General features: G+C 33.0%; 1 protein-coding gene and 1 pseudogene across 2 annotated transcripts; one reads left to right on the top strand and one right to left on the bottom strand.

Moving 5' to 3' along the window:
* Positions 1-1151: 1151 nt before the first annotated feature.
* On the bottom strand, positions 1152-2959 carry LOC149492814 (protein FAR-RED IMPAIRED RESPONSE 1-like; annotated as a pseudogene).
* Positions 2960-7814: 4855 nt separating this feature from the next.
* DUR3 (urea-proton symporter DEGRADATION OF UREA 3 (DUR3)) lies at positions 7815-11568 on the top strand. Of its 2 annotated transcripts, none has more exons than XM_012219671.4 (9): positions 7815-8201; positions 8315-8422; positions 8964-9059; positions 9160-9242; positions 9336-9556; positions 9657-9919; positions 10010-10248; positions 10345-11090; positions 11172-11568. In XM_012219671.4, exons 1-9 carry the CDS (start codon positions 8022-8024, stop codon positions 11450-11452), a joined length of 2217 nt encoding a protein of 738 aa, XP_012075061.1. In that variant the 5' UTR covers positions 7815-8021; the 3' UTR covers positions 11453-11568. The 2 variants fall into 2 exon arrangements, with proteins under 2 accessions (XP_012075061.1, XP_012075062.1); XM_012219672.4 differs by having other exon boundaries at positions 7817-8201; positions 10345-10994.
* Positions 11569-16541: the final 4973 nt, after the last annotated feature.

The raw sequence follows: 16541 nt of genomic DNA on the forward strand, positions 1-16541 counted from the left end.
AGTGTAGAAAACTCAAATATAGCAAATTGAGTAAGCATTCATTATTCTTCAACAGTAAATTCAAGTCTTCCTTTTAGGTTTGAATTGGTGAAATACAAAACACAAAGTCCAAGGAAAAAAATTGAGGAGCTAAAAGATAAATATACATTACTGAATCATACAAAAATACAAAGGAGCTGAGTGCAACTTTAGTTTTAGGGAAAAAAAAAAGTGTGACTAGCCATCTATTGAAAGTTACAAAATCATAGGTAATTCTTACTCCCTCATTGAAAACAATGTTAATTCTTTCTCTTCCAATTTCAGCAAATATGTGCAAACCTTATCCCATCCCTTTCTTCTTTCTTATCATTTGTTATCCCTCCACTCAAACAATTTCTTATGGGTTAGACACAAGACAACAAGATGCCTATATAATTTTACAGAATGGAGACCTATAAATATATGTAGTGGATTATCAGAAAATAATAAGTCAAAGTTGGGAATTTCTGAGAAATGATTATTCCAACTACTACCCAGAAAAAATAAACTCACCAGTTATAAAATCAAACTCACCAACTCAAACCCACAAAAAACAGAATAATAAAAAAGAACTTCAAGACCATTGCTATCATCAAACAAAGAAACCAAAAATAGAAGATTAATTATGTCTTAGGAAGGATTAAAGATGAGAAAACATACTAAGCTCAGAAGTTAAAGAAATATTTATATACAAATATACATAGGTTGTATTGTTAAATTCAAGACCAAAGCCAAGTTTGTTAGAAAATCAGGACCTTACTAAGATTTTCTAGAGCTTCTTTTTCTTTATTGCTGAACCGCCAAACTTTTGGTTTCACCCCCATAAAGCTTTGCAAATCTATCCATGCAGATATTCAAAATAGATTTTGGCGAATCTTATCATCAGAGATCACTAGGAGTTATAATCCAAATTGCAGAAAAATACAAAAAAAAATGTAGAAAGACTTACTAATGCATTAGAAAAAATGCAATAAATCAATACATTAAAACCATCCTAACCACTGTCATTAGAATTTATAAAACAACAGACAAGATGCTCAAATTAAATAACTTATCTTACCTACTCTATGCAGCATACTCTCTTTTTTGGTTACTTTCAATACCATTCTTCCTTTGATGCTAATTATATTCATTTAATTAGGCCCAATAGATGCGCTACTTTGATAATCATCATTCAATGAAAAAGTCAAAGAGGATGAGGATTCTTTCTCATTATTAGTAGATCTAATAAATTGCGAGCATGTGCAAATTGTGTGGCCTACTTTCTTACAATGGCCACAACGCCCAACCGCCTTTCCTTTAACTGATAACTCACTTTTGCTACCTTTGTTCTCTACAATCTGTAGGTCTTTGATAACATCTTTAGGGTCTTCTCTTGCTCCATTTGAAACTGCATCATCACCTTTATTGGAATTTCAAATTTCTTCAACCACACAAGTTAATTTCTCTAAATCAGTTTTTTTTATGTTATATCCTTCATCCGTTTTGGAGGCCTAATAACATAACTTGTCATAGTTCATATTCAGAGAACCACATCTAATGAATGAAGTAATATTTGGATTGTCTTATGAGATGCATGGCATCATTTGAGGGTATATCTTCACTTTCTTAGTCCATCGCTTGAGTATCAAACTAGGCGGAATTGTCACCAAGTGTTCAGACTTCATAATACAAAAACAATGGCAATAAGGAATACCAATTGTTTTCAAAATTCATGTAATACCTTTAAAAGTTAGAAAATAAGTAATAGTCCAATTCGAGGTTGGCTTGAAAATTCAGTAACAGTATAAACATGCCTATCTCGAAAAACCTCACACATACTAACACTAAGCAATGCTTCATTTTTTAATTGCTTATGAACTTTGAAGAGTACAACTCTAGTATACAAACTTACAACATGTTTTTCAAGACAGTGTAAATGACTCAGCAAAATTGATTTTTATTATTGCTATCACAATCCAATTTCAGATCTTTATATCTCATTCTTCGAACACCTCGATCAAACTCTTGTACAAACTCATATAATTTAAAATGACTCAGTAAAAATCAATTCATATATGCATTCATACCTTCACAATGTGTGCTCCTCATTCCGGCTAAGAATTTTCCAACAAAAAAAGCTTCAGCCCATCTAGCACGAATCTCATACATCTTCGAAACCCACTCATGATTTTGCAACTCAAGATCCACAATCATTCTGTGCTATACTATATCAAACTCAGTTACAATTTTTATTTTCTTTAGACATTGCTCAAAAATCTCATAAAATCTGCCATCATTCACATTTGAACGTGCATTCCTTTGAAGATGATAACAACAAACCCTGTGAGTAGTTTGTGGAAATATCTTCTCAATCGCCTTTCTCATTTGCTTGTCCTCATCATTGATGACAGATTGAGGCTCTTTCTGATTCATGGCCTCTAAAAATCTTTTTAAAACTCATATGTAAGTGTTTTCAATTTCATCAGGCAGTAATTCACACCCATATATTATCGTCGCTTGATAGTGATTTACTCCAACAAGTATTACAAAAGGCATCTTATCTGCATTGGTTTTATATATGATATCGAAAATTAGAATATCACCAAAACTTGCATAATCTGATCGAGACCTAGAGTCAGCCCAAAATGGATGTTATAACCTATTTTCACCGTCTACTATATATTTGCAATAAAAATTTGGGTCTCCTTCAACTTTAGCATATAAATATACTAAAGCAGTTTCAGAATCAGTATCAATAATCTGCTCCCTACGATCGACATCTACAAAATTATACAAACCTTTTGTAGTAAAACCAACATTCTCGTAGCCACCACCTTGATTCACTACAAAATCCTTTACTTGAGTTGATGGCAGCGTCGTGAAAAAAGCCACACACATTCTCTACATTTGAAACCACTGAGTATAGCAAAAGAATACTCAAAAGAAAGAAGGAACTCCTCTCTCAACTCCAATTTACAGGTTCTTAGAACCTGACTGATTTTAGTAATTTTTTTCATATGAATAAGAATTTTAACCCACGTATTTTTCTTCCTTAAAAAAAAATAAATGAAGTAACCGATCACCAAAACCTGCTGTAGCAAATGCCCTTTACACGTGGATAATATTTATCACTTCACTACCAATACAGAAACTAACTAATTTGTATGGTAGTAAAAGCCTTATTTTATATTGACATTTGAGTTGTTGTAAGTAGTTCTATTTACTTTGCAACATTATAATGGATTCCTTTAATTTCAATAATATATTTCTAATTACATACCAATGAATGTATTTTGTGATATATTTATGATTTCACTTATTATTTTACTAGATGTTAAATGTAACAATATAATTTATTAATGATATTTCTTGACATAACTTTTTAAAATATTTGATAATTATCAAAATCGAAATTTAAAACAACAATTTATATTTATTATTCATATAACATTTCATAAATATTCTAAATTTTATAGGCATCGCTTATAAATGTCATTTCATTTTAGTACTAAAGACAATTATCTTATGTTGCCACAAGATTTATAGGAATATTGTATACATATACCTACATTTGTAATAATTATTGCTTAAAATACAGTGTCATTTTTATAATTGTTGCAATAACATATCCATTAACAATTAATTAACTACTTGTAGTGATAAAATATAGTTTAAAACTGAAATATGCTAAACATTGTATAAAATTATATTAGTGACGTTTTGATATAATTTTGAACCACATTTTGTAAATATTACAATAGACACCTAAAACAACATTTATATATGTTGCCATATAAATTTAATGACAATTTGTAAATTATTTAGGTGTCATTTTATAAATGTTATTTTAGTTCAAATATATAGTTACGTTTAATATATGTTGTAGTAGGTTCATTATAATGTCACTATACATATATACCAACATTTGTATTAATTGTTGCTTTAACTTTAAACCACACCCACTTAAGTGACATTTAAGCAACATCTAGGGAAAATGTTGGTAAAAACATTTAGTGACATTTTTAGAAGTTTTAGCAACATTTCTTATGTGTTACTATATGACATTTTTGTTAGAGTGTCAGCAAGGTGTATGTTTCTAATACTAAGTAGGAAGTTTATGCAATATCAATTTCAAAAAAAAACAATTAATTACATTACAAACATAAATAAGATTCATAAAAAAGACTTCTTGTAATATAAATTTCCAATATAATTATCAATTAGGAATATTTTGTAAATATTTATAAGGTCTAGCTTTTATTGTTTGTTTATTTTTTAAAATTTCAATCGTAATATAAATAAAATTGTGATATTTACTTAATAATGGCAAATATAACACTAATTTTCTTCTTCACTTGCTCCTCCTTTTGCTTTTCTTACTCCTCACATAAAAGGTTTTTCAGGTAAGTTCGAAATGGTTGGCAATCTTCGTAGATATACTAGAATTCATTCAAAATGGAGAATCTTTCAATTGCTTTTAGAATTTAAGCCTTGTTTATATTAAACATGTGCATATCAAGGGGGCAAGATTTACTAACCCTTGCAAACACCTGCTTACCAATAGATGAACAGCTCAACATAGTCACATCCTCTTCCCATCCAAGAATTTTGATATTGACAAATGGATCAGGCAACATACTGAGAATAATGGGGTTGTGTGATGGTAGCGGTTGTTCCGACAATTGGTGGGAATAGTAATTAGGATGAAGGGTTTTGGGAAATTTTTCTAAGATTGAGGTTGTGGATGATGATGGTAATAGGAATGGGGTGCATGGTATGGTGGTTGCGACTGGTAAGGGTGGGTTGGATGGTATGGTAGTTATGACTATAGTAAAAAGGTGAAGTTTATGGCTATTGCGGCAGTTGGTATGGTGGTTATGACTAGTAAAGGTAGGAACGTAGAGCTAGTGGTTGCTATGATAGTTGGGAATGCTGAGGTTGAGCTTGAGGGTGGTGATGTTAATGGGACTGAGATTGATGGTATGCTGGTTGCAACTTGTAAGGATAAGATGGTAAAGCTGGTGGCTATTATGACAATTAGGAATAATGGTAATAGGAATGAGGAGGTTGGTTAAAAGTTAGTGGTTATTGAAAGAGGTTAGGTGGCAGTGGCTGATAAGGGTAAGAAATTGGAGCTCATAAAAGTAGAGCAGCCGCTTGTGGAGCTGATGGAGTAAAGGATGAACAGCTAAGTGCTTCTTCTCTATGTCTATGAACTTCTAATGAATGGAGAATATTTTGTCTTTTTAATGGCATAGACTAGAGAGAAATGACATAATATATATATATATATATATATATATATATATATATATATATATATATATATATATATATATATATATATATAAAAGTACGAATGGGGAGGTCATTGGGTCTTTAAAACATCCCAATAGACTTTTAATTTTATTGGTTAATTATAAATTATTTATTTTAAATAAAATCATTAAGGAATATTCTATATCAACTAAATAGGAATATTAAATCAATTAGGAATCCTAATATTAATCTAATTAACCTAAGCGCTTGCTATAAATAGGCCTTTTTAGAGCTAATTGAGAGAAAGCAAACGTTAGAAAGTAGAAGACTTCTATTAGAATGGTTACAAAAGATCAATTGTTGCAACTTATAAAGGTAAATATTCTTCTAAATATGTAATTGGGACATGTTAGTTTTTACCAATTTATTATATTCATAACTTTTTGCAGCGAATTTTTTATATTTTTTTAAGTCTAATATTCATCATCATCGTGGAGTTATTAATTATTTTGTTCTTAATTTTCTAATTAAATTGTATATTTTTTAAAAAAATTAAATTTTATAGTTTAGTAATAAATATAAGTTTATTAGTTTCTTATATATTTAATTTAGCTAATGGTTGTAACTTTTTATTTTCTAGAATTTTTACATATTTTTGAATTAGATTGATCAAATTATTGTTTATTCTTTTTTAGTTTTAACATTGCAACAGTATTTCGGTACATTTTAGATTCATAAAGGACAAATATTAAGGAATAAAAATTTTAATTTAAGCACATAAAGATAAATGTATCCTGTTTCATATATTCTGTTTAACATTTTAATTAATTGTTGGACTTCTATTTTAAGTTCAATTTAATATTTGTATATATATTATAGATTCGTTAATTTAAAATATCATTAAGGAAAATTTAGTCCTATTCTAATTAAGAATTTTTTAATTTTATTGGTATTTTATTGATTGATTAAAAATATCAATAAAGATAATTAGTCTCATTCTAATTAGGAAACTTTTAATTTTATTGATTGATTAAAATTATATTAAAAATTTCATCAAGGATAATTTCGTTTTATTCTAATTAAGAAATTTTTAATTTTATTGATACTTTATTGAGATGCCTATACATGCAATATATATATATATATATATATATATATATATATATATATATATATATATATTGAAAATGCAATTCTATTATACATTCAAAGAATCAAAATGCGGAGCACCCAAAATGAAGGCTGGAGAGACGGGACCCCACTCTATAGGCTCTTTTGAGCCTAAAGAAAAAAGAATTCTTCTAATACAATGATGCAATACATAAGCTCTCAAGTCAAGTCATACATTACATTCGTAGGCGAAAATGAGGATTATTATATATATTGATTTACTACAATTTCTTAATAGATTTCAATTAATAAAAACTCTTTACTTTATTATTCTCCTTTGTTTTCATATATATTAATTAATTATTTTACTCTTAATCTCTTAGCTAAATTTTTTTTTTTTTGAAGAAATTAATTTTTATTTATTAATTTTTATTTAAAAATTCATTATATAATTAAGCGTTATATTTTAATGCATTTATTTTATATGTTCTAAAATAATAAATGTAATGAGTAAGTACAACGAGTATAAATAATGTGCAACACACATTAAAAATAATAGTATATATATAAAAGAAACTATTCGGGTCTCCCATCATAATCCTAATAGGATATAAAATCCTAATTCAATTTACGATTAACCACATTTAAATCAAACACATTTAATTGATCCATTAATACTTTTACTTATCACTCTTTAATAATGGATTTAAATTAGACCTTTTGGATTATAAAGCTTAACCCAAATATTTTAGTTAACCAAAGAAAACATAATCAATAAGTCAAAATAAATAAATTTCTTACAATAATTTCAACTCAATTAGCAACACTTGAATTCAATTTTTTTAAAAAATGAAGGAAAAATATTCTAACTCAACTAAAGATAATTATATTCAAAATGGCAGTGAAAATATTTGGAAGAATACTTAAGACATAACTAATAATGATATCGGTTTCTCATTTTTTTCAAATATAAACGATTTATAATATTATATCGGTAAAAATTTTTTTTTCTATTAACATTACTTCTGCAAGTAATTGGCATCAAAAAAAAAACTAAAAATCAAACAATGAAATGATTTTATGGATATAATTTGAAATTTATAAAAAAATTAAAATTTTAAAGAAAAAATAGAACGGAAATACTTGATTTTGGAATGGGACAGAATGGGATGAAACTTGTAACAGTACAGGTCGATTTTAATCAAAGAACCAGTCTCATCCCATAATTATTTTTTAGATGAAATTCGGAACGAAACTATTAAATTAATATTGGGTATTTCTCGGGATGAAAAATTCAGGACGGTTTTTTATAATGATCAGGATTCCTGCGGTCCGTGCACACCCCTGTATTCTATTGACTGTAGAGTTAATTTAATACTGAAAATAAAAAGATAAAAAAAAAACGTCCAATAAATGGATTGGTTGTGATCAGATTCCAAGAGATTCCAGCAAGAGATTCGTAGTGAGCAACGCAAAGACTTTGTCTCCTTCTTCTCTATGTCTCCTTAGTCTTTATAATTAACAGGACTCTTTACACTGACTGCTAAGACCAAAACCAACGACTTCTTTTTTTCTAGGAAAGAAAGAAATGAAGAAGAAGTGCAATTGAAGTGGAAATTAAGAAGATATATACAGACCTTATTGGTTCATCAATGGCTTCTACGTGTCCGCCTTTTGGATTCTCAGCGAAGTATTATAAAGTGTCTGAAGATGGAGGAGAGTGCTTGAGGCAATCCAGTTTCTTTCAGGGCAAGCCTGTCCTCAATCAAGGCGTTGGCTACTCTGTTATTCTTGGTTTTGGAGTCTTTTTTGCTGTCTTCACTTCTTTCTTGGTAATTCCTGTTTTTCCGTTAATTGATTAGCTCTGACCCAATACGGAACTTGAAATCTCTGTTGACCAAACTTAGTTTTTAAATTTTATATTGTGAATATTTGGGTTTTTCAGGTTTGGTTGGAGAAAAGATATGTTGGGTCTCGGCATACCTCAGAATGGTTCAACACAGCAGGCAGGAATGTCAAAACTGGACTTATTGCTAGTGCAATTGTATCCCAAGTAAGTCCCACAAGTTATTGAATGCAGTGGATGAATGGGTTTTATGAGCACCATTAATCAGCCAAGCTGCTAATGAGTTGCTGGAGATTCAGTTCGGAAAAAGCTGGTAGTAGCTTATTTAATAAACGGCCCCTGTTCAAGCTCGAGTTTATGCCCATAAAAATACCACAACCTTTTTTGAATTATGAAACTGTAAATAAGTTAAGATTGAGGTTGGTTCTTCAAGCTCGAGTATACTTTTATGGGGCCAAGCTCAATCTCAATAAAATGGCTAAGCTCTTTTTGTTTACAATCCCAGTTTTATTGTCTCAACTATGTAAGAGTTATCTAAAAATATGGGAATTGCAAAAATAAAATAAACAAAAAAATTTGTTTCATGTTTTTTAATTTATGATTTACCTATTGAGTGACTGTACAGAGCACATAAGCAGGAGAGAAAGAAAGAGATACATATAGATACTTGAGAGAATTAGCTGTATAGTTGATTCCTAAATCCTATTATTAGGTTAATCACGATTTTAATGATCATGAAATTGCATAGTGGACATGGGCTGCTACAATTTTGCAAAGCTCCAATGTTGCTTGGGAGTATGGAATTAGTGGACCTTTTTGGTATGCTAGTGGGGCTACTATCCAGGCATGTTCTTTTTCCTTATCCCATTTGTTTCCTTAGCGATAAGTAACTTATAACTACATGTCTCAGAAGAGGGTATAAATTTCAAAATTTGAATCAACAGGTGCTCTTGTTTGGTATAATGGCCATAGAAATCAAAAGAAAAGCTCCCCACGCTCATACAATCTGTGAAATTGTTAAAGCTCGGTATGTTTGATCTAAATCTTGAAGATAATGGGCACTGATTATCATAGTTTAGCTATAAATTTACTGATAAAATGCTATTTTTACATGCTTCAGTTGGGGAACTGCTGCACATGTTGTCTTCCTCATTTTTTGCTTGCTCACAAACGTTATTGTAACTGCTATGCTGCTTCTTGGTGGTTCTGCTGTTGTAAATGCACTCACTGGAGTGAACATTTACTCTGCTAGCTTTCTAATTCCACTTGGAGTAATTGTTTATACTCTTGCTGGTGGGCTAAAAGCAACTTTCTTGGCAAGCTATATACATTCTGTTATAGGTACTTGATTTTACTCGGCAATTTGAATTCGTCTCGATGACTGTAAGGTTAACCGTTCGAACTCCAGTCAGGGCCTAACTAATGTAGCTGTGTTTTTCAGTGCATGTTGTTCTGGTCATTTTTGTGTACTTAGTTTACACGGCAAGTAGTGAGCTGGGAAGTCCCAAAGTCATTTATGCCCGTTTGGTGGAAGTGGCTAGTAAGTCTAGAGTATGTCAAGAGCCAATTTCACATGAAGGGCAATCCTGTGGTCCTGTCAATGGAAACTACAAAGGATCTTATCTAACATTGTTGAGCTCAGGTGGTCTGGTTTTTGGGATTATAAATATTGTTGGCAACTTTGGTACAGTTTTTGTTGACAATGTAAGCTTGAAAATGTGCTTTACAATCTTATTCTGGTTTCTTCTATCTATCTATCAGCATATACATACTATGAGCTTTCTCAAATTTCAGGGGTACTGGGTGAGCGCCATAGCTGCGAGGCCTTCATCAACTCATAAAGGGTACTTACTGGGTGGACTGGTGTGGTTTGCCGTACCGTTCTCTTTGGCAACATCTCTAGGTCTAGGAGCACTTGCCCTTGACCTACCTATAACGGAGAGTGAGGCAAGCCATGGACTTGTTCCTCCTGCTACTGCTATAGCTTTGATGGGGAAAGGAGGATCTATACTTCTTCTTACGATGCTCTTCATGTAAGTTGCAATTTATCATAGCTTTATTACTATTTAGTAGCTAATCTTGACCTTTCAAACATCCATTGATCAAAGTTAAGCTTTTAAAATGATCAGGGCTGTGACATCTGCTGGATCCTCTGAGCTAATTGCTGTTTCATCATTATGCACATATGATATCTACCGTACTTACATAAATCAAAACGCGAGTGGGAATAAAATCCTCAAAGTTTCAAGAATTTTTGTTCTAGGATTTGGATGTTTTATGGGAATATTAGCAGTAATATTAAATAAAGCTGGAGTTTCATTAGGTTGGATGTATCTTGCAATGGGAGTGCTTGTTGGTTCTGCTGTTCTTCCTATAGCTTTTATGCTTCTTTGGAGCAAAGCAAACGCAATAGGTGCAATTCTTGGAACAATCATTGGCTGTGTTCTGGGGATTATAACTTGGTTATCAGTTACAGCTATTGAATATAAAAATGTAAATCTTGACACTACTGGCCGGAATGCACCAATGCTCGCCGGAAACCTTGTCTCTATACTTACAGGTGGAGCTATTCATGCTGTCTGTAGTCTTTTGTCGCCCCAAAATTATGACTGGGAGACCACGAAGCGGATTACAGTTGTCGAAAAGGAAAAGGATGAGTTACCAATAGAAGAGTTCAAGGAGGAGAAACTTACCAAAGCTAAAGCTTGGATAATCAAATGGGGTGTTGGTTTCACTGTTGTGATTGTCATATTATGGCCACTTCTGACTCTTCCAGCAGGTAAATTCAATCTCTTACGAGCAATGTTTCACCGTTTCAAATGTTCTTCACTTGCAATGGCGAAAACAGACCGTAATACAAGCATGGGCTTTATATGTAAGAGCAATGACAATCCATAGTGCTCAAATTTAGTGAATTATTAGTAGATAGATTAACTTGTCTTCTTCTACAATGCAGGGGAATTCGGCTTGGGATATTTTACATTCTGGGCAGTGATAGCTATAGCATGGGGCACCATCGGATCGGCAGTAATAATTGCTCTGCCGCTGCTTGAAAGCTGGGAAATCATCCAGAGTGTATTTCTGGGAATGTTTACAAATGACAGACTCATGGAAAAGGTTGAGGAGATTAATAGAAAGCTAAATACCATCATTATGGCTATGCCTGATGCTCAAAAACTGCACTTGCTCGACAAAGAGAAAGCAAAGAAAGATGAAGCATCAGAGCACCTAGCATAAATATGATTTGTGCATAATAATAGCTTTAACAAATTTTAGTAATGTTCTATTGCGTCTTCAAAAAGTGTATATCCAATATATTTGTAATTCAATGTGGAAGAATATTATTGTGTATATTTTCATCAATAGGGTCACATATATATACATATAGAAGATACTACAAATCTATTAGGAATCTAACTCTTAATAGAAATCTATTTACAACTAATCTTTAACACTCCTCCTCAAGTTAGAGCATAGATGTTAACCATGCCCAACTCGTTGCAAAAATAGTCAACTCGAGTTCCATTTAGAGCTTTTGTAAAGATATCTCATAACTATTAACTTGTTTTAACGTGCCCTGTAAAGATAAACACCTTGTTATATCCTTTCATGAATGAAATGACAATCAATAAATATGTTTTGTTCATTCATGAAATACAGGATTTCATGCAACGTGGAGAGTAGCTTGATTATTACACCATAACTTTACAGACAAGGACGACTTAAAATCAATTTCTTTTAACAGCTGACGAATTCAAATTATTTCCCAAGCAGATTGTGCCACAGTTGGATATTCTGATTCAACACTCTATCATGAGATTATATTTTGTTTCTTAATCGTCCATGATATCAAGTTCCACCTACAAAGACACAATACTTTGAAGTTGATCTTCTATCAACCTTCAAACTTGACAATCCGCATCTGAAAAACACTCAATGTCCAAATGCCCATGATTATTTTAAGGTGGCCACAAGTTGGATTATCATTCAAGTAGCACAATATTTGTCCTAAAGCTTCCCAATGGATAACAATAGGAGAAGACATCAACTGGCTTAAGACGCTCACAGAGTAAGCAATATCTGGACATGTTATCATAAGATAATTCAAAGCCCACCAATTTTTTATACATCTCAAGATCATCAAATAGCTCACCATCAGCTATAAGTTGCAAATTAGGAGTCATTGGAGCATTGCATGGCTTGGCACCTAACTTTCTAGTTTCCTCCAGTAAGTCAAGGACATACTTCCTTTGAGATAAGAAGATGCATCTATTACACCTAGACACTTCAATACCAAAAAAAATACTTCTACAGCCTTAAGTCTTTTGTCTGGAAATGAGTCTGGAGAAATGATTTGAGTGATGTAATGTCAGCTGAATCACTCCTTGTAATAACAATGTCATCAACAAACCATAAGTAGAATCAAAGCAGTCTTAGTACTTCTGAAAAATACAGAATGATCAGAAATTCTCTTTTGCATGTCAAATTGGTGTACCACATTGCAAAATCTACCAAACCAAGCTCGAGGACTCTGTTTTAGGCCACAAAGATTGCGAAGTTTACACACTTTACTCGACTCCCCTTGAGCAACAAAGCCTGGCGATTACTCCATGTAAACTTCCTCCTAAAGATCCCCATGAAGAAACGCATTAACATCCAACTGATGAAAAGGCCAATCAAAAATAGCTACTAAAGAAATAAACAAACGAACAGAAGACAATTTTGGCTAAAGGAGAAAAAGTGTCAGAGTAATCAATGCCATAAATCTAAGAATAGCCCTTAGCAACTAGACGAGCCTTGAGACGAGCAATAGACATATCAGGATTCACTTTAACAGTGAAAATCCACTTACAACCAATAGCTTTCTTACCTGCAGGGAGAGGCACAAGATCACAAGTACCATTAGTATCTAAGGCAGTCATCTCCTCTTTCATTGTTGCACACCAACCAAGATGGGACAAAGCTTGAACAATAGTTTTTGGGGTAAAAATAGAGTCTAAGTTACTAATAAAACAATGAGATGAAGAAGAAAGATGATCATAACTAACAAAAGAAGAAATAGGATAGGTACACTTGTGTTTACCTTTTCGAAGAGCAATAGGAAGGTCAATGTCTGACTGAGGAGTGGATGGCATAGGCTCAAGTTGAGTAGAGGCAACTAGATCTTCTGTTGAAGCAGCGGGTGGAGAAAGTGAGTCAAGAGTCCCTGGTCTTCTGGAATAAACCTGTTCAAAACGAGGGCGAGCAAATGCTGGTGCAAGAGTAGGAATAGGAGCAGCAGATGTTGTAGCAGGAGCAGGAGCAAGTGCAGGTGCAGGAGAGGTAGGAAGTTGTTGCATAGTGTAGACTAAAAGCTCGTCATCCTCCCCCTCACTCTTATATATAGAAAAAGGAAAAAATGGAGTATTCTCAAAGAATGTGACATCTACAGAAACAAGATAACAGTCAAGATCGGGAGAGAAAAAACACTATCCCTTTTGATGCCCAAGGAAAACACAACGAAGGGACTTTGGATCTAATTTGGAAACCTGTGGATGAACATCATGAACAAAACAAATATAACCAAAAATACGAGGTTCAATGCGAAATAGAAGCTTAGAAGGAAATAAGACACTATATGGAATTTCACCATTAAGCATAGAAGAAGGCATGCGATTGATAAAAAAAACATGCAGTAGAAACAACATCAGCCCAAAAGTGTTTAGGGATCTTTATTTGGAATAGAAGTGCCCTAGCAACCTCAAGAGTATGTCGATTTTTTCTTTCTGCAACCCTATTTTGAGAATGAGTGTCAGCATAAGATGTTTGATGGAGAATACCATTCTGTGACGTATAAGTTTTGAAGGAACTAGATAGATATTTTTTAGCATTATCACTTTGCAGTATGTGAACAGAAGTATTAAATTGAGTTTTAATCTCAGCACACAAGAAATAGAAAATAGAGAATATCTCAGAACGAGTTTTCATTAAAAATAACCAAGTAACACGAGAATAATCATCCACAAAAGTAACAGAATACCTAAAGCCAGTTTTAGAAATAACAGGACATGGACCCCAAACATCAAAATGAATTAACTCAAAAGGAGATGAAAATCGTTTATTGACTCAAGAAATTAAACGTAAATGATGATGTTTGGCAAATTGACAAGATTCATATTCTAAAATTGCTAAAGACTGAAACTGCAGACACAACTTCTTTAAAGTAGACAATGAAGGATGGCCCAAACGACAATGAACCTCGAGAGAAGATAGAGCACCAGCACAAGCCAGAGATAACGAAACTTGTTCATTCAGAAGATAAAGGCCACCAGACTCACGTTCTCTATAATAATCCGCTTCATCATAAGTAGGATAAAAATTTAACACAACAGTTCAGTATACAAGTAATTTTGCTAACAGACAATAGATTAAATGAAAAACGATGCAAATAAAAAACAGAAGACAATAAAAGAGATGGGATGGGATGGGATTAGCGGTGTTAATACACTTGACAGAAGATGTGGACCCATCAACTAGAGTAACATGATGATTAAATTGTTTAGGTTCTTTTAATGAGGATAAGAGACTAGGGTTACCTGTCATGTGACCTGTGCAACCAGAATCAATGACCCACTCTAACGAGGTAGACATAAGACATGTATTCGGAGTACTTGAATTAGAAATAGCAGTAATTGAGGAATCAGCAGACTTAGAAGAACAGTATCTAAAGAGCTCAGCATACTCCGTAGCAGAAATTGTTATAGTGTTGTCAGAAGAAGCAATTACAGAATCTTGAGTGGCCATATTTGCCCTTGGCCGCTTATTTATTAGTTTCTTGTAATACCGTTTAGTGTGACTGGATTCATGGCAATTATGGTAGATAATAATGCTCATCTCCCGATTAATTACTCCATTACTACGGTTATTTCCTCCTCTTCCTCTATTTTCTGGCTGCCTAGCTACTTGATTATGACTCACAAGGGCACTAGTTTTAGAAAGGGAAAGGGTATGAATCCTTCAGTATGCAGTAATCTAGCGAAATTCTCCTGAAGAGAGGTAATATCACTGCCTGAAAGAACCTATGATTTGGCAATTTCAAAAACCGGAGCAAGACCTACAAGAAAACTCATCACAGCCATTTGTTCTCGCTGAGTCTGTTGAACTTTAACATCAGGGCTAAAAGGTAATAAAAGATTAAGTTCCTCAAATCTTCTTAATTCCATGAAATAAGTTGTAAGGGGCTTATCTTGCTGGTCGAACCGATAAAATCCTTTGCAGATTTCATAGATACGAGACAGATTACCTTTTTCTGAGTATAAAAATTCAAGATATTTCATTAATTCTTTAACAAACTCGCAATGATTAATTAACCCAACCACTTCACTGTCAATAGAATTTCATCAATTCTTTGCTGGTCGACCCGATAAAATCCTTTGCAGATTTCATACACATGAGACAGATTACCTTTTTCCGAGTACAAAAATTCAAGATATTCCATTAATTCTTTAACAAACTCGCAATGATTAATTAACCCAACCACTTCACTATCAATAGAATTTCAAATCTGTAGAAATAACTTAGCATCTTCCCTTAGCCAACTTTGCCTAGCGTCACCAGTTGGTGGATCATCAATTAGATGATCATCTTTTTCAACACTCCACAAATAAATTCTTATTGTCTTACTCCAATCCAAATAATTAGTCCCTTTCAGTTTATGTTTTGTGATTTTATTCATTGCTGTGATCAATTCAGTAATATTAACTTTAGTATCTTTAGGTCCAGTAGCCATTATTAATATAAACTAGACAACCCAATATCAACTCAGAAACAGAGGCACCAAATAATAGCAAGAACCCAACAGAGCAGTAGCATAGCAAAAGGAACTGAGAAAGCCACCAACAGCAGTAGCAAAAAAACAAAGAAAGCGCTTACCAAATGTTGCTGGATCGGAAAACTACCCATCGAAAAAGATTCCTGACACTAAGTTGATCCTGGAGGACGAAACCCAATCGCCGAAAACTGTTGGACAGGCCGTCACTCGCCGGCGCATGAGACAACGTCAGATTTTGTTGATGGCGCGTGAGGCCCACTTGCCGATTTTCAGGCCACCGGATTTGGTGGAGAGGCCGATCGAAGGTCACTCTTCCTTCCTTGGTAGCAATGAGACAAATGCACAAGCCTAGGTGGGAGATCTAGACTAACAGTCACGAAACAAAGAGTTTCTCGCCAAAAGCGTCAACGCGTAAGAAAGAAGAAAAAGAACGCTAATGAGCCAAAGACTCTGATACCATGTAATTCAATGTGGAAAAATATTATTGTGTATATTTTCATCAATAGGGTCGCATAT

The sequence above is a fragment of the Jatropha curcas genome, chromosome 11 (assembly GCF_041381405.1).
Source record: "Jatropha curcas cultivar XTBG-Jc1 chromosome 11, XTBG_Jcur_1.0, whole genome shotgun sequence".
NCBI lineage: Eukaryota > Viridiplantae > Streptophyta > Magnoliopsida > Malpighiales > Euphorbiaceae > Jatropha > Jatropha curcas.